This window comes from Cebus imitator, unplaced genomic scaffold (genome assembly GCF_001604975.1).
Source record: "Cebus imitator isolate Cc_AM_T3 unplaced genomic scaffold, Cebus_imitator-1.0 Scaffold170, whole genome shotgun sequence".
Lineage (NCBI taxonomy): Eukaryota > Metazoa > Chordata > Mammalia > Primates > Cebidae > Cebus > Cebus imitator.
The window spans coordinates 1376888-1395460 of record NW_016107485.1 but is presented as its reverse complement, the minus strand read 5'-3'; the positions used below and the strand labels follow the sequence as shown (position 1 = coordinate 1395460).

Sequence of the window (18573 nt, the reverse complement as noted above, 5' to 3'; positions counted from 1 at the left end):
GATCACCTAAGGTCAGGAGTTTGAGACCAGCCTGGCCAACATGGTGAAACCCTGTCTCTACTAAAAATACAAAACGAATTAGCCAGGTGTGGTGGCTTGTGCCTGTAGTTCCAGCTACTCTGGAGGCTGAGACAGGAGAATTGCTTGAACCCGGGAGTCAGAGATTATAGTGAGTGGAGATCACACCACTGCACTCTAGCCTGGGTGACACAGCAAGACTCCCTCTCAAAAGAAAAATAAATAAATAAAATATATTTAATATATAACAATGATGAGTATTTATAATAATATATATAATAATGAGTAATAATAATAATTAGTGTTTACACCGTACTAAAATATCATGTCTTTCCTCTACGCCACTGCAAAGTCTTCCTTTCAGTTTGTGTATGAGCCAAAGTCTTTACAAGGACTTACACTCATCCTGTGACCTGTCTTATCTCTTACCCTATTGCTTTCTTCCTTGGTCAGTCTGTTCCAGCCACACTACGTTGTGTGAATGTGGCAGCCATGTACTCACCTCAAGGTCTTGGCATTTGCTGTTGTGTTGGCCTGGAATGCTCTTCTTCCTGAGAACCACTTGATTTGTTCCTTCATATCCTCCGGTTCTTGGTGGGACCGTCTCTGACGCCACTGTATAAAATTACACCTCCAACAATTTTTATCTCCCTTCCTCAATTAATTTTTCTCCTTAGCACTTAGCAGTATCTAATCTGCTATTTTATTAATTTATCACATTTATCCCTGCTCTTCTCACAAGAATGTAAGTTCCATGAGGGCAGGGGTCTATTTGTTTACTGCTATATCCTCAGTGCCAAAAACAATGTCTAGGCCAGGCGCGGTGGCTCACGCCTGTAATCCCAGTACTTTGGGAGGCCAAGATGGGCAGGCAGAAGGTCAGGAGTTTGAGACCAGCCTGACCAACATGGTGAAACGCCATCTCTACTAAAAATACAAAAATTAGCTGGGCGTGGTGGCATGTGCCTGTAATCTCAGCTACTCAGGAGGCTGAGGCAGAAGAATCGCTTGCACCCAGGAGAGGCAGAGGTTGCAGTGAGCCAAGATCTCACTACTGCACTTAAGCCTGCATGACAGAGTGAGACTCATTCTCAAAAAATTAAAAATAAAAATAAAATAAAATCTTCTCCAAGTTCCCCCAATCTCCTCCAAAAAATATATATAAAATATCTAGTACATAGTAGGTATTCAATAAATGCTTTTTGAGTGAATGAATCAGTGACTACTAGTCACAGGCATCACATAAATTATGTCTTTTAATCTACTCAACTACCCTTTGTATTATTAGCTCCACTTTAAAGGTGAGGAAACTGAAGCACTGGCAGGATATATAACTTGCTGAATGTCCCAACCAGTAAGTAGTAAAGACTAGATTTGGCTGTGTGCAGTGGCTCACGCCTGTAGTCCCAGCACTTTGAGAGGCCAAGGCGGATGGGTCATGAGGTCAGGAGATCGAGACCATCCTGGCTAACACCACGAAACCCATCTCTACTAAAAATACCAAAATTAGCTGAGCGTGGTGGAAGGTGCTACTCAGGAGGCTGAGGCAGGAGAATCGCTTGAACCCAGGAGGCGGAGGTTGCAGTGATCCAAGATCATGCCACTGCACTCCAGTCTGGGCAACAGAGCAAGACTCTGTCTCAAAAAGAAAAAAAAAATGACTAGATTCTCAAAAAGAAAAAAAAAATGACACCCAGATTGTGCAAGTCCAGAGCCCTTGTACCTAACCACTGTGTGTTACTGCCTCCCATGTACTGGAAGCCTCTTGTAAAAGATAAAATGACGTAATGCAGAGGAAGGTGACAGGAATGTTGAGATATCTCTAAGTCATGTCATATGATAAGCTATTTATGAAACTAGAAAGGCTTTTCAACCAAAGGAAAGCTTAAGATATGTATATATATTTTTTGAGACAGGGTCTTACTCTGTTGCCCAGGCTGAGTGCAGTGGCACAATTGTGACTCACCGCAACCTCTACCTCCTAGGCTTAAGCAATCCTCCCACCTCAGCCTGCCAAGTAGTTGGGACTACAGGCCTGCGCCACCATGCCTGACTAATTTTTATGTTTTGGTAGAGACAGGCTTTCGTCATGCTGCCCAGGATGGTCTTGAACTCCTGAGCTTAAGCAGTCCTCTCACCTCGGCTTCCCAATGTGTTAGGATTACAGGCATGAGACACTGCACCCAGCTGGAAAGCTGAACTATAGTGAGGGATAGAATACATGAAAACTAGATTCAAATATTTGACAAGCTGTAGTGTAGAAAAATAATTTGTTGGGCCGGGCACGGTGGCTCAAACCTGTAATCCCAGCACTTTGGGAGGCCGAGGCGGGTGGATCACGAGGTCAAGAGATCGAGACCATCCTGGTCAACGTGGTGAAACCCCGTCTCTACTAAAAATACAAAAAATTAGCTGGGCATGGTGGTACATGCCTGTAATCCCAGTGACTCAGGAGGTTGAGGCAGGAGAATTGCCTGAACCCAGGAGGCGGAGGTTGCGGTGAGCCGAGATCACGCCATTGCACTCCAGCCTGGGTAACAAGAGTGAAACTCTGTCCCCCCCCCCAAAAAAAAAAAGAAAAATAATTTGTTTATTCTATATACTCTGAAGGCCAGAAACTGGAATTAATGGAGCAAATAAAGTCAGCCTACTTCCTGCTTGAGGTATAGAAGCTGAGGGGAAATGTTGATAGAGAGGGATACCTGTCTGGGTTGTCAGTACTCCTTGACAACTCTGTGACTCATGAGTTTCAGGATGGCTCATTCACAGAAGACAAGGGCAAAGGGAGCTTATGAAAGTAAGTTGTGTTAGATGCTAACATGAAGCCAAATAAAGCCGAGGCAGAGAAAAGTCCCTGGGATGGGAAGAAAGGGGTCCCAGAGACTTTTTTATTTTGAGACAGAATTTTGCTCTTGTTGCCCAGGCTGGAGTGCAATGGCATGATCTCTGCTCACTCCAACCTCTGCCTCCCAGGTTCAAGTGATTCTCCTGCCTCAGCCTCCCTAGTTGCTGGGATTACAGGCATGTGCCACCATTCCCAGCTAATTTTTATATTTTTAGTAGAGATGGGGTTTCACCATGTTGACCAAGCTAGTCTTGAACTCCTGACCTCAGGTGATCCCCCTTCCTTGGCCTCCCAAAGTGGTGGAATTACAGGCGTGAGTCATCATGCCCAGCCCACAAAGGCCTTTTATGGCACAGTTTTAGCAAATGTCTGGGTTAGAATACAGATGTAGAAGTTAGGTTAAAAGGAAGAACAGCCAGGTGCATTGGCTCACACCTATAATCTCAGCACTTTTGGAGGCTGAGGTGGACAGATCACAAGGTCAGGAGTTCGAGACCAGCCTGACCAATATGGTGAACCCCTGTCTCAGGAGGCTAAGGCAGGAGAATTGCTTGAGCTCAGGAAGTTGAGGCTGCAGTGAGCCATGATCGTGCCACAGCACTTAGCTTGAGTAACAGTGAAACCCTGTCAAAACAAACAGACAAGAAAACCTACGACCAACAACAGAATTTCTGTGTTTGAAGGGAGAAAGGGAACTGAAGGTCTACATATGGTTTTGAGAGCTGACTTCCTTGTGCTTTGGAAGAGAATGAGATGCAGTTCAATTTTTTATGTGGGGTGGGGACACTCCTTGGAAATTTGAGGGTAACCTCAAATCATGTCCATGTTTTGGGCTTCTAGTATATTAAAAAATTAAGGCTGGGCCCAGTGGCTCATGCCTGTAACTCCAATACTTTGGGAGGCTGAGGCGGGCAGATCATCTGAGGTCAAGAGTTCAAGACCAGTCTGGCCAACATGGTGAAACCCCATCTCTACTAAAAATACAAAATTAGCCAGATGTGGCAGGCACCTGTTATCCCAGCTACTTGGGAGGGTGAGGCATGAGAATTGCTTGAACCCGGGAGGCAGAGGTTGCAGTGAGCCAACATTGTGCCACTGCACTCCAGCCTGGGTGATGGAGCCAGACTTGGTCTAAAAAATAATAATAATAATTAAGAAATGCTAAGATGGTTTTGAGAATACTTGGTATATTTAAACATTTAACAAATTAAAACTTAGTACAAACAACACAGCAATATATTATTATTTACAAGAACTGACAGGAATTTTTTTAACTACAAAATTAGAAGTTTGAGGACCTTTATACATGTGAGGCTGAGACCAAAGGATTCTCATGGCCCCAGGGTAGGGATGAGGACAGGGGCATGGGTGCAGGTTAGAGGTCCCATAAGAGGCATGGATGTTATCTCCAAAGGCCTCAGGGAATTGGCAAAGGAATGTCCCACTCTTAGATTAAGGGGACACAGGACTGCTTGCCTTGGTCAGAGGGAGTAATGTGATAGTATTCTGTAGTCCAGAAGTGCAGTCTCACCTGGACTCTTACCCTGGGGCCCAGGGGACAAGTATCCTGGAGTGATCGGTGTCTGAGGCTCCCACAGGGGGGCAGTGTGACAACTCAGAGGCTCTCCAAGGAGAGGGCACAGAAGTGCCAACCTTCCTCCCTCCCTTGGACCATCTGTCCTCTACCACCAGCTACCCGCCCCACTTCCTCTGCCTTCCCGGAGTTAGTGAGGGCTGTCCACCAACCCCCACACAGGGAAACGGAAACTCTGACGTTTCCCTCTCTGCAGCTGGAAGGCTAAGAGCAGCTGGTCTGGCTGTCTCGCCCATAGTCCCACCCCTTTAAGTACAGGTGTCCAGGGTGGAAACATGGAAAGTGGAACAGGGGAAGGGACTGGCTGGTAGTACCCATGGCCCTGGTGGGGCTGGCTTTGCCTAAGTGCCTTAGGTACTGTTTGCAGTCCCAACACCCAGCACAAGGGGGCGCTACCGCCCTGCAAACCCTGCCCCGCGGGTTTTGTACAGGGAGTGGGCATAGCCAGAGTGGAGTGTGTTCCTCTAAGTCCTTTACCCAGCTTTCCTCCACTCCAAATCTACATGCAGTCTAGTGCAGGGATGAGGTGGGGAGACTGTCTTCTGGAGCACAGGCCAGCAAAGCAGAGAAGAGAGTTTGGACAATCTGACATAGAGCTTAGAGGGATATAGGGAAGCGAGGCCTCCTGGCTGGGCCCTCCAGGGCAGAGTCTAGGCTGTGGGCTGGGCCTATGGGATTATAGGCATGAGCCACTTTATTCTTCTTTAATATTGTGTTGGCTATTCTGGGTATTTTTGCCTTTCCACATAAATAGTCAATGAACTACTTTGGGCATGGAAAGTCCAACCCGAAGGCTGGGTATTTCCAGAAGAGTTGGGTCAACACAACCTGATACAAACCACTTTCAGATTAAGAGCCGGCAGGGAGTGGAGAGTTGACCCCTAAGAGATAAAGAATGGGGCCTACAGGGACAAAGTAGAAGTTCTGGAGGTATAAACTTTTTTTTTTTTTTTTTTAATGAGACAGAGTTTCACTGTTGTTGCCCAGGATGGAGTATAATGGCACAATTTCAGCTCACCACAGCCTCTGTTTCCCGAGTTCAAGTCATTCTCCTGTCTCAGCCTCCTGAGTAGCTGGGATTACAGGCATGAGCCACCATGCTCCACTAATTTTTGGGGTATGAACTTCTTTACTTCGATAGTTTTCTTTTTAAAAAACTTTTAAAGATTGAGATAATGGTTGGTCTGAAGATAGTGAGTTATCTCAACTGATTGCTCACAGTCAGTTACAGGTCCAACTCCTTGTTCTGTTCCTTCTCCCCTTCTTACTACTGCACTTGACTAATCAAAAAAATAAATAAATAAAAATTAAGGTAAAATATGCCATGAAAGGCTGGGCAAGGTGGCTCATACCTGTAATCCTCGCACTTTGGGTGGCCGAAGTGGGCAGATCATGAAGTCAGGAGTTCGAGACCAGCCTGGCCAACATGGTGACACTTCATCTCTACCAAAAAAACAAAAAAAAAATAATTAGCTGGACGTGGTGGCGGGTGCCTGTAACCCCAGCTATTTAGGAGGCTGAGGCAAGAGAATCAGTTGAACCCAGGAGGTGGAGTTTGCAGTGAGCCGAGATTGCGCCATTGCACTCCAGCCTGGGCAACAAAGAGAGACTTGGTCTCAAAAATAAAGAAAGAAAAGAAAAGTGAGGCTAGAACCTGTTTTCCAGTGGCTGTGATTGGGTCAGTATTATGAATTATAGTAATTCCTTGACAGAACTATACTATCACCTTGTACGAGACAGCAAGGTTGTGTGATCTACTCACAGTGGCTGTCGTCATTTTGGACTCCAGAATGGGAAGACTTGTCTGCCACATCTGAATGTACTAACTCACAGAATTCCAGGAGACATTACTGAATCCAGGAAATACAGTCAGGGCAGCCATACTCCTAGCAGAGTCAGGTGCTGAACAGGTGAGGAGAGCCTTTTGGGAATTGATCTTGCTCTCTGGCCTGGTGCTACATGTCTCTGGAACTGGGCAATGAATAATATCTCTGGCAAACCAAAGTGAGATGAAGCCTGTTGCGTGTGTATGAATCTGCTAGGCCTTCTGACACGCCAGTCTTTTTTCTCAGCTTTGTGGTCAGCCTTTTGCCTCACCCAGACCCCATCCTGTTCCAAGTCAGGGAAATGCCCCTAGCAGGAAATTGAGTGAGTGAGCAGGATGTGACCTGTGATGAGGCAGCTCCCAGACCTGGCCTGGTCCCTGAGTCAATGAACTACTTCAAGCATTCAAAGGAAGCCCTTCCGCCCATTCACTACTTTCACCGCCTCTTCTGTCACCTCTGTTGTCCCTCCCTACCCAGGTGTAAGTCTTTGGGAGCAGGGAGCTGTTCTTCTCCTCCTCCAAGCCACAAAGGAATAAGGGACTCTGGGGCAAATGGCCTCAGCATGGAGGTGGAGGAAGCTGCTCCTTGGAGATGTCAGTGATCCCCCCCTGGCTAGGGGGTGGCCAGTGGTCTTGGGGTGGAGCCCCTGGGGCCAGGACTACTGGCAGGGCAGGACAGAGGGGGCTGGGTCTGACTGGGGAAGGCTAGCCTGGAAGTAGCTGAGCCATCGGCCCTGGGCCAGGGTGGAAAATATGTGTGTGAGCTCAGTTGGAAGGTGGCTTCTGGCCAGTCAGCCCTGCCTCCCTTCCAGGCCCTGGCTGCCCAGCCCCTTGCAGGCGGCCTCCAGTCTCCGCACTTTCACAAGACTGAGAGAGGAGGGCAGAAAAGCCCAGGGCTGGGGCTAGGTGTGCAGACTTGAGCTCTTAGAAGAGGTATACTCAGATTTGGGGTAATAGATAGGAAGCAGGCACAGGAGCCACAGGACGATGGAGCAGCCTTGGCTGGGGTTTCCTTGGGGCCTTTGGGAATGGGTGCCACCCCTGAAGACCTCCACCCCCCAGGCCCTTGCACACAGACATTCACCAATCCCACCTTCCCTTAGCTGCTGCCACTGTCTCACTCTGTCCCTTTGGCTTCTGAGTCTTGGTGCCACCTTCCTTCCCTCAGAGTACAGCTCCTGTCTCCAAGAAGGGATGTGATGGGCTGGCAAAGTGGGGTCCTTTTCCCTCTGCACTCCTACCTCCCATGATATTGCTGCACAATAAGCAAATACATATGTGCTGACAGATCCCCAGAACACACACTACTGTGAAGACACCCAGCTACACAGGGTCCACACTGGAAGAGACACCCAAGAGATTGCCAGGATCTACCAGTACAGAAGAGGAAACAAATACATTGGAAAGATCCAGGTTTTAAAGCTGAGCTAACAAGCTGTGACACTGACCAAGTCATTTATCTTTCTTGTCCGCAGTTCCCTTATTTGTAACATCGGGACAATATTAGTGCTTATGTCATTGTGTGTTATAAGGACCTCAGCAAATGTTAGTTTCACCATTGCTGGAAGGGAAGGAGGAATACAGAGGGGAAAGAGATGACTGGAAAGTCTGTCAGATTGTGGGGAGAAGGGGCCCTGGGGAGGGACAGTGAAGAACCGGCAGAGCTAGCCAGATTGTGTTTTGGGGTCTGGAAGGGTGTGGGGGCATCTCTGTGCCCAGTCTTCTCTCCTCTAGAGGTCCCAGCTCCTCTTAGATCTTCCCTTTCCTTCCCACTGACCCAGCGCCTGGCTGGCAGCCCTGGAGTCATGGGCCCAGCTGGTGCCAGGAGTCCTAGAGAAGGAGAGGTGATGACAAGGGAGTTCGTGGCCCCCCTCCAAATGTGTGGGGTGCAGTGGTGGGCAGAGTGCTGCCCCTCCTTGGCCCTTGCCCCCAGTCCAGTGTCTCCTTAGTACCAGCTTTCCTGGGTTCTGCCAAACCTCCTTGCAGATTCCCCTTGGCTCCCTCCTGGCTGCTCCAACTCACAAGTGCTGCTTTCGAATAAAGGAACTTGGAACCATAGAAACTGGGTCAGGCCCAACGGACAAATCAGGGTAAGGCCAGTGAAAGCAGAGTTTGCAGGTCTTTCGGAAGCCACAGGGCCCTCAGCTCTCCCCTCACCCCAGCCTGACCTGGCGGTTCACTCAGTGGGAACTTGTGATCTCTAAGGCACCTCCCAGCTTCCCCCAGCAGCCTCACTGGGGTGGATCTGGCAGGCCCAGGCACGTCAGAAGCACGGGACGCTGCCGCCTCCACCCCAAAATTTTCTCTGCTGGTGAAGCTTGTTTTTTTAAAGCCAGTAAAATTTAGTGGGGGGTGGGGGGGCAAGGTTTATAAGCCCATCTTCCACCTCTTCCCACTTTGTCTCTGGTCCTCCATTCCCATCTCTCCCCCTTGGCTCCAGAGAGCATCTTGTGATTCCAGAATCAGGGCCAAACAATTTCCTCGTGATGGGGAAACCGCACTCCAGCTCGGGAGCCCTAGGTTCCCCCTCCTCTTCCCTCTGGCAGTCCCCCCCACCCCAGGCTCCTCCACTGGCTCCAGCTGTGTTTTGCAAAACTCCCACTGGATAACATCTGTAATTGCCTCCAGATGTGGACCACGAAAACACAGAGGGGCCATGAGCTCATCTTTGAGTTCCTTGCCACACGCACAGACCCTACCACCCTCAGATGCCCCTGACTTCCCCTGCCACCTTCTCAAGGTCCCCATCCCCTCCGGTAAGTGTGGTAGGGAGTTGGTGTCCAACTCCACCGAGACACACAGACTCTGCCAAACAGCTGTTGTTAGGGGAGGCGCATAAGGCCAGGCATAGGGTCAGGGTTCCTGGCAGGCAGGAAGGTGGGGTACCCCTTCTGCCAAAGTAATCACACTAACTAGCTCTGAATAGCAGCTGGATAGACTGACTGACATAGTTGGAGCCAGGACTCTTTGAGGCAAGCAGCAGAGGGGGCCTGGGCTGGAGCCCAGGGTGGGTGGGCTGTGGGGGGGCAGGAAGAGAAGGGGGGTGAAAAAAGGGGACTGCTCTCCTCCAGCTGAGCTGACTCAGCACTGAGCAGATTCCTCCCTCCAGGCTGGTTTCGGAGGAAGGGTGGGTAGATAGCCTGGGAACCCTGTCTGGGGCAGCAGTTTCTAAGGAAAGAGGAAGGAAAGCCTTGTTGTTTTGCCCTTCTAACCTGACCATTGTGGTTCTTCCGGGCAATTGGGATGAGATCTCTGTTTGGCCAGAGACAGGCTGCTCCTAATAGGCCAGCAGCAACACCTTTCTCTCTTTCCCCCCATTTCCTTCTGTCTTAGCAGTGGAGCCCCAGGCCTGGAAGAGGCTTCTTAGGTCCTGAGGGCTTGGATGAAGGACCTGCCACTGAGCCCAAGGCTGTGTATGGTGATGGGAATCCCCCTGCCTCTGGCAGACAGGCAAGAGGAAACTGAGGGTCTGCGGGTGGATCATAGGACAGGGTAATGCAATTTAGGAAGATTTTCCAAGTGGCCTCAGCTTGACCACTTCCTCTTGTCTCTGAGCCTTGAGTCTCAAGGCTGCCTTTTAAGCCAGGTGGTGGGAGAGCAGCTGCGCTCCATCAGCCACCCTGCTGTGCCCTATGGGTATGCCCTGCTCCCCAACTCTAGCCCCTGAATCCCTTTAGTCCACTAAGAATAAACATACTCCTTTATAAAAAATGCCAAAGCCCCACTTCAGAGAAAACACTGCTCATGATGCGTGCCCTCCCCTCGTCCAGCTCCTCTCACCCACAGCCCATCACCCTCTACAGAGCTCAGCCACACAAGGAATGTGAAACACAATTTATTCTTTGTGGAAAGGTTGAACAAGGTCAAAATTGTCCTTAGAGGGCACCGACCCAGCCCCGCCCTGCAGGTTCCTGGGGTCAGATGACTCTGCCCCCCGCCCCCCCTCCCCATGCCCCTTGTTAACAAAAAGGAACGATTTGAATGCAATTCATATATAATAATTATAATAAAAATATACATTAGGCTGGGCATGGTGGCTCATGCCTGTAATCCCAGCACTCTGGGAGGCTGAGGTGGGCCGATCACAAGGTCAGGAGTTTGAGACCAGCCTGACCAACATGGTGAAATGCCATCTCTACTAAAAAAGTAATACAAAAATTAGCCAGGCATGGTGGTGCTTGCCTGTAATCCCAGCTACTCAGGAGGCTGAGGCAGGAGAATTGTTTGAACCCGGGAGGCGGAGGTTGCAGTGAGTTGAGATCATGCCACTACACTCCAACCTGGGTGACAGAGCAAGTCTCTGTCTCAAAAAAAAAATACATTAAACAAAACAAAAACACGAACAAGACAGAAATCTAGCTGAACTGCCAGCACCGTTTACCCCATTCCCCGCCCCATTCCCCGCCCCCCACCGACATCCCTCTCCTCTTGCTCCCACCACTGGGTCTCACCCTCCCAAGTCCCCGGTACCATGGCCACCACCTGTGGCCCAAGGAGACTTAAATGGGTGGGCTGGGAGGGGGAGTGAGAGGGCAGGCCACCCGTGAGACAGGCGGAGGGGTGCTGGCACTAGGGAAGCTCCGGCCCAGCCTAAGCGAGCCTCAGCTCCTGCCCCTCACTGAGGTGGTGAGCAGGCTGGGACAGCGTGGCCAGCCAGGCCCAGCAGCCTCTCATCAAGGCACTCGTGACTCCTATATGTGTCTTCTCTGCTCCTTTCTCTGGGCTGCCCCACCCTTCCCCTCCATGCTGCCTGGGCAGGGAGGACAGGGACCAAGAGGAGCAAATGTGCCTTCCTCAGGGTCCTTCCTGAGAGCTCCACAGCCTACCCTGTGGCCCCCTGCTTGGCTTGGCCTGGCCTGCCTGGCTCCAGCCCCCCAATGCTGCTGGACATCCTCATTTTCCCTTTTGGTTCCATCCTGCCCCCTCTGGCTGCTCTGCCCTTGGGCCTCAGCCCCAGCTGCCTGAGTTTGGGCAAGGTTCTTTCTCTGTGGCCTTCAGGGTCACTCCCAGGGTTCTGACCTGGGCCTTTCCCACTGGCCTCATTGTACCCTGACAGCTGCACCCCTGGTTTTAGCTCTTCTAACTGTGAAAGCCTCATCCAAGGCTAACATTCAAGAGGCATAGGGCTGCTAAGGGCTTCTTCTGCCCCATTAGTCCCCAATGGCTCAGGCTTCTTCCTGGGAAGCTCCCTGGGGTAGGTGAGGCAGAGGCAGATCTCCGAGGAACTTGATTGAGCAACTAAGACCCTCTCTGAGTTTTCCTCCCAAGGTTTTAGGGTGGCTGGGCAGTCCCCACCCCCTCACACTGTCTCAGGGTCTCTACCCCCAACAAGATTAGATTCCTTTTAGCCATTAGAGTAGTGAGAGGCTGCCAATTGGGTACACCTGGGGCTTTTAGGGCTGGAGTGCCCAGAGCCTCCTGAGGTCAGAGTTCAGAGGTTAAGATATGTCAGGGGATGGAAAAGGAGCAGATGACCCCATTTGACCTTTACCAGCGAGGTCTGAGGGTCCTGCCTTCAAGTGCAGAGCCCCCAACACATTCAGATGGGACTGGACAGACACAAAGCTACAGGGTTCCGCTGAAGGGCAGAGGCTGGAAGTGGGTCACCCGCTCACTCAGCCCTCAGGGGACTCATCTAGAGAAGATGCAATGCCTGGGCTTGGGGGAGGGGTCAGAGGGAGGGAGGCCAGCCAGGGAAAAGAAAGAAGCAAGGAGGCTTCGGGGAGAGGACTCGGGACGGTGGGAGCAGCCCACCCACCACCACCTGCTGCCACTGGCCTTCAGAAGCAAAGTCCTTGTGGTAGGAGTGGGCAGGCCGGGGGTGGGCGTCAGACCTTGTCCAGCAGGGAACGCTGGCAGTAGAGCAGTCGCCTGGGGGTCCCATGGCGTCTGAAGAAGAAGATCGCAAGGCCCACCGCCAGCACTAGGAGCAGCAGCAGCACGGGCAGCACCACGGCAGCTGCGCTCACTGCCCCGCTGCCCTCCTCATCCACCTCGATGATGATCACCTCTGTCTCCTCCTCAGTCCCCTCATCCGGCCGGCCTCCTGACGGGCAGCCCATCCAGTCCCGAAGGGCTGACTTGGGGTAGCCTGGTTCCACCTTCAGCTTCTGGTTGTTGAATTTCCAGTATTTGTTCCCCTTGTAGAAGTAAGTGAAGACTGCAGGGGTGAATCAGAAAGAGGTAAGGAAGGAATGAAAGGTTGGGGAGGAGCCAAAGAGAGGAGGGGAGCGAGAAAGCTCTGTTAATATGAGGGCAGCTGAGCTCCCCTCCACCTCCTTGAGCATCAGCTTCCTCAACTGTAAAATGGGGGTGCTTATGGCCGGGCGCAGTGGCTCGCATCTGTAATCCCAGCACTTTGGAAGACTAAAGCAGGCAGATCACAAGGGCAGGAGTTCGAGACCAGCTGGGCCAGCATGGTGAAACCCCATCTCTACTAAAACTACAAAAACTTAGCCAGTCATGATTGTGGGCACCTGTAATCCCAGCTATTCAGGAGGCTGAGGCAGGAGAATCGCTTGAACCTGTGAGGTAGAGTTTGCAGTGAGCTGAGATCAAGCCACTGCACTCCAGCCTGGGCGACAGAGCAAGACTCCGTATAAAAAAAAAATGGGGGTGCTTATAGTACCAGGGTGGGAGGTGATGGGGATGAAAGGGCGCCACGCATGGAAGCACCTAGCCCAGCGCCTGGCATGTGGTTTATCATCACCATTGTTTTCCACATAGCACTCTCTGAGGCTTCCTTCCCATTCTTCCTCAATTCCCTATTTCCATCCTTCTCTCAGTGACACCTTCCCTTGCCCCTCTCACCTTCATCGCTGCCCATGAATGTCCCTCTGGGAGACTCTGGGATCCCTTCCCAGACTTTGATGTTCTTAGGGTACTCGCTGTCCACTGCCCTGAGCTCCTCGTTGAAACGGTAGTACCTGGTGAAGGAGTAAGGAAGGGTAGTGGCTGGACACGGGGCATGTCCTCAGTGGGCGGCAGGACCCAGACCAAAAGTCACCAGTGAGCAAAGGATAGCTCTGTGGACAGGGTGGGGACAGGGGTTTTGAGTAATGAGGGCCTGCTGCTGAAAGTGGCAGAAGGTGGGGGTGGAAGGGAGGGCCCAGGCTGCAAGGAGCCACCAGCAGCCCTAATGACAGTGCCTGGCTGCTGGGGCGGAGGCACAGAGCTGGGGACAGGAGGCGTCAAATGACCAGGTCTGAAATGATGACCCGGTCACATCCCACTCACATGGTGCCCAAAGGAGGTTGCCCATTTCTAGGCAACAGCAGAGACTCAGCCAGCTCCTTCTCCAGGGAAGCATCTTGGGGGTAAAGTGGGTCTTTCTCCAGAACTGAGGGAATTTGGGGTGGTGGTTTCTGAGGGAGGCCTGGGATTAAGGGATTGAGGTCTTACTTGTTTCCCCGGAAGAAGTAGGTCTTTCCATTGGGCATCCAGAAGAGAGCAGCATCAATCCTGTCGGCAGGCAGCCCTCGGCCCAGCTCCTTAATGTGCTTGGGGTAGCCAGGTTCCAGGGACGCCTCATCAAACACCCAATGTTTGTCTCCTGGGGAGGAGAGGAGGCAAGTGTCTGTGTTCAACTTGGGCTCTAGGGACTTTAGAGGAAATCAGTTCCTCTACAGAGACCCTCCTCACTCCCAAAGCTAAAGTAGAGTGCTTGGTTACCTTTGAAGAAGACGAATTTGCCATCCTTCCTCTCATAGGCAGTGTTGATGGATGCAGGCAGGCCCCTCCAGAATTGGCCAATGGGCAATGGATATCCATCCATTACTTGGTTATTCCTCACCCGCCAGAACCAGCGCTCCTGGAAGCCAGTCAATGCAGGAAGAGTCAGTCCATTACATCTTGCGGTTTAGATCTCTGACTCAGTCCCCAAAGCTCCCCACTGCCCTTTGTTCCTCAGTTTTAGTTTTCAGTCCAGCTGTTGCCATTCCCACCCAGCCTCCGTATCGTAGAGCCCTTTTGTCTCACAAACCAGCCCACTTCTTCCTACCTTGAAGACAAACATCTCCCCTCGGAGCATGGCCACGGTGTCAAAGTTCCCATCACAGATGTTGGGCCCATAGGTGGGTTTTTTAGGCTTATCAGGAACAGAAGGCCGGGAGGTGGTCCAGGATTGAGGGGGCATCTTGGTGGGAGACCCTGACTCACTCCCTGGGGCAGAGAACACAAGGGGCACTTCAGACTTAGGAGGAGAGCAGGGAGGGAAGGGCAGACAGATGGCCAGACAATACCCTTGGAAGGGTGTGGATGGGCTTCTAGGGGAGGCTGGAGCAACCAACTGGGAGACGACAGAAAAGGTGGGCTCAAAAGTGGAACCGAGAGAGGCAGACTCAGGTTGGCAGGGGGCAGTGCAGAGTGTGTAGGGCATGAAAGGGGAAATTCGAAGACCAGGAGGGAACAAGGTGCGGTGGAGGGAGCAGGCAGGGGTGTAGACTACTCGCCATAAAGTTGCTGGATGCCCTGGCGGTCATCATCAGGCAACACAAAGTTCTCTGTGTCCATCCACTGGTAATAGGGTGCCATGATGGCCGAGGGGTCATTGGAATGCTCGAGCCCCAGGGCATGGCCTAGCTCGTGCACAGCCACCAGGAAGATGTCATTTCCTGGAGGGATGGGGAGAGTTATGATGGCAGCCTGAATCCCTTCCCTCAGGCTCCCTGCTTCCCCACCAGAGGCTTCACTTCCGAGCCTGCTACCCATGTTTTTAAACCAAAGTGACCAAATTCTGATGTCCAGCTTTTTTTTTTTTTTTTTTGGGACGGAGTTTCGCTCTCGTTACCCAGGCTGGAGTGCAATGGCGCGATCTCGGCTCACCGCAACCTCCGCCTCCTGGGTTCAGGCAATTCTCCTGCCTCAGCCTCCTGTGTAGCTGGGATTACAGGCACGCGCCACCATGCCCAGCTAATTTTTTGTATTTTTAGTAGAGACGGGGTTTCACCGTGTTGACCAGGATGGTCTCGATCTCTTGACCTCGTGATCCACCCGCCTCGGCCTCCCAAAGTGCTGGGATTACAGGCGTGAGCCACCGCGCCCGGCCCATGTCCAGCTTTTTATCTGGCAGTTAAGGCACAGAGCCAGTCAGCAAGCTTCTCTGGGTTGAGGTGAGAGAGTGCTTGGAGGCAGGACCCCCATCCCTGGAAGACCTGTGTTAAGGGAAGCCAAGGCCCTTTCTAGTCCTCAGTTTCTCCCGGGAGTTAGACATGACATAATCTGGAAAAGTGGGTAACAAGGAGGCTTTGAAGTCCTTGACTGGAAAACCAGTCAGTGAGTGACAGGAGGAACTAGATGTAAACAGCTCAAGACAGGACTCCTGTTTTTGTCAGAAGTTAGATCAGAAGATCCTTGTGGACCCTTCTAGCCCCAAGATTTTGGGAGGAGGGAGGAGAACCACCCCTACAAATGACTGTTGGCTTTTTCCAGAGTAAGTTCCAAGGATACTTTGCTCACCATCCAGATTCGCATTCCCAAGAGTCCAAGGCTCAGCAGAATCAAAGTGGGTGTCCCCTCCAATGTTGGGTCCTGGGAAGTAGGCATGGGCCAGGAAGCCGCCCTCACCATCGAAGGGTGAGCTGTCGCCATGGAAGCCCTCGGCAAAGAAGATCATGATGTCGGCCTGCTTCTCATGGCCCTCACGGATGTAGGCATAGGGCACCTCACGGAAGCGCAGTGATGTGGCGCTCTCCCACACTCGGATCGCCTTGCGAATGGCCTCGTAGGTGGCGTACTCGCCCACCTTGGGGGTGTAATTCTGGATGCTGAGGTCCAGTCACGTGGGGAGAGGATGAGGTGTGTTAGGATAACGAGGGGCAACATTCTCCTTCCCTGCACTCTCCCAGGTCTGACTGCGCTGCCCAGCCACCTCTGCCTGACCCAGCTCTTCTGCTGCCTCATATACGACCCCTCTGCTTCGAGAACAAGGGATCCTCAGGCTTTGGCTCTCTAGCTTTGGGGTGCACCCTCAATGGCTGCACCTCTCTTCAGGGTGAGAGCCATTTTCCTCCCCACTCTCAAGGACACTTCCCAGGAACTGAGGGGAGTAGGACAGGAGGAGGTCTCTGAGTCTCTGCAGAAGCACAATGGATAGGGAACAATAACCAGATGTGAGAAAGGTGGCTTGCCTGTTGGACTCACCAGAAAGTGATTTCATTATGTTGCCATTTGACACTCTGGATGGCATAGCGCTTCCTTCGAACATTGGCCTTGATCTCAGCCCCAAACTTGTCTGGAACACCACACCGGGGGCGCCTCATGGCCCTGGAGTGAGTTAGGGTGTGAGGATTGGGGTCAGTGCAGTGTATGAAAGAGAAAGGTCTCCAGCATCTGTGTTGGGTAAGACTTGCTGTGTGTCAGTGTGGGGAAAGGCCAAGGTTATGAAGTCAGGGTGAACATGAGAGGGTCGGGATCGGCACGTGGGGATGAGGTATGGGTGGCACAAGCTAGGCATTCAGGTAGGAACATCTCTGGCGCTAGTGTTGTCAGTGGGTGCTGGCAGAACTCTTGCCAGGGTCTAGCACTTACTTTATGGTGTCTGCATCAGCTTTGCCTGTTACTTGCAAGCCGTAGAACTTCTGCATGGCAGCGATGGCCTCTGAGAATGACTTAGGTGAGCGCTGTGTGTGGGTACGTAGGTCCCCAGGAGGCAGGTAGCCATACTGCTGTAGCCAGGCCTGTAGGGAAAGGGGTATGGCTTACAGTGTCCCCACCTGGCCCATGGGGTGCCTCTACCTCCCCCACAATGCTTGTCATACAGCCTTCGCTCGGTGAGTAAAGGCCAGTGGGCTCTCAGCTTGCCTGAACTCTGGCCCAGGCCCCAATAGGGCTTGTCCCCTTGGGTCTATGGGCCCAAACAGAATTTGGCTGTAGCTTTCTTGAAAGTGAGAGCCCTGGTGGTTTAATGGAGTTCTGAGATGTTTTCTTGGAGCTGTGATTCTTTCTAGCAGTTTTCTCCTTCATGTCAGCGTTCTTGCAAATATAGTATGTTCCAGCTGGTAATGGGCTGTGCCCATGATGGGTGGAGAAGGGTGTTGACAGGATGAGTGAGCTCTACTATTGGGCTTGACATGAAGCCCTCCTGGAATGGGAGTGCCATGTCCCCAGGACCCTCACAGCTTTTTAGAAAGATCTTTTTAGAAAGGACAGAGGCCAGGTGTGGTGGCTCATACCTGTAATCCCGGCACTTTGGGAGGCTGAGAGGGGTGGATCACCTGAGGTCGGGAGTTCGAGACCAGCTTGGCCAACATGGTGAAACACTGTCTCTACTAAAAATACAAAAATTAGCTGGGTGTGGTGGCAGGCACCTATAATCCCAGCTACTCCAAAGGCTGAGGCAGAAGAATCACTTGAACCTGGGAGGTGGAGGTTGCAGTGAGCTGAGACTGCACCACTGCACTCCAGCCTGGGTGACACAAGACTCCGTTTCAAAAAAAAAAAAGACATCCAATTTTTGGGGGAAAGAAATAAGAAAAAAAAGAAAGGAAGGCAGAAAAAGAGCTAGCACTAAGGCTGGCCACTACAAGGGGAAACTGGGGACTTGGGATGTGGTAAGAGGTGTGGTCCAGCTGGAGCCAGGATCCTGCCACTGTCCTTATTCAAGCAGCATCTGGCCTATGGCTTGGAACCTAAAGGCCCATTTAAGATTCTCAGCAGAGGAAGTGGGAGATAGCAGTGGAAAAGGAGACTTGGTGACTGTATTTTATTTCAGTTATGTTGTGAATTGGTTAGAATATAAATGCTGGCATATTGCCTTAAATTAATGTTAGGTTTTTGATGTTTGATTAAAAGGTACACACACTGCGAAGCCCTGTTGAGGAGAAAGTCAGCCTTTATTGTAAGAACAATGGAGTTTTTTCCTAAACTCTTAAAAGTAAAACAAGCCAGCCTGGGCATGGTGGTTCATGCCTGTAATCCCAGCACTTTGGGAGGCAAAGGTAAGCGGATCACCCAAGGTCAGGAGTCGGAGAACAGCCTGTCCAACATAGCGGAAACCCTGTCTCTACTAAAAATACAAAAATAAACTGGGCATGGTGGAGGGCGGCTGTAATCCCAGCTACTCCAGAAGCCAAGGTAGGAGAATCACTGAACCTGGGAGGCCAAGGTTGCAGTGAGCAGAGATTGCCACTGCACTCCAGCCTGGGCGACAGAAAGAGACTGTCTTTAAAAAATAGTTAAACAGCCGGGCGCGGTGGCTCAAGCCTGTAATCCCAGCACTTTGGGAGGCCGAGGCGGGTGGATCACGAGGTCAAGAGATCGAGACCATTCTGGTCAACATGGTGAAACCCCGTC

General features: G+C 51.5%; 1 protein-coding gene across 1 annotated transcript in view; it reads right to left on the bottom strand.

Moving 5' to 3' along the window:
* Positions 1-11185: 11185 nt before the first annotated feature.
* Positions 11186-18573, bottom strand: part of MMP14 (matrix metallopeptidase 14) — an 11541-nt gene continuing 4153 nt past the window's right edge. Inside the window, exons 2-10 of the mRNA XM_017544629.2 lie at positions 16810-16958; positions 16423-16545; positions 15739-16046; positions 14733-14894; positions 14282-14442; positions 13954-14092; positions 13684-13834; positions 13093-13208; positions 11186-12442 (exon numbers count right to left, since the gene is read on the bottom strand). Coding sequence (XP_017400118.1) covers positions 12111-12442; positions 13093-13208; positions 13684-13834; positions 13954-14092; positions 14282-14442; positions 14733-14894; positions 15739-16046; positions 16423-16545; positions 16810-16958 — 1641 coding nt within the window. The 3' untranslated portion in view covers positions 11186-12110. The remainder of the gene's footprint in view (positions 12443-13092; positions 13209-13683; positions 13835-13953; positions 14093-14281; positions 14443-14732; positions 14895-15738; positions 16047-16422; positions 16546-16809; positions 16959-18573) is intronic.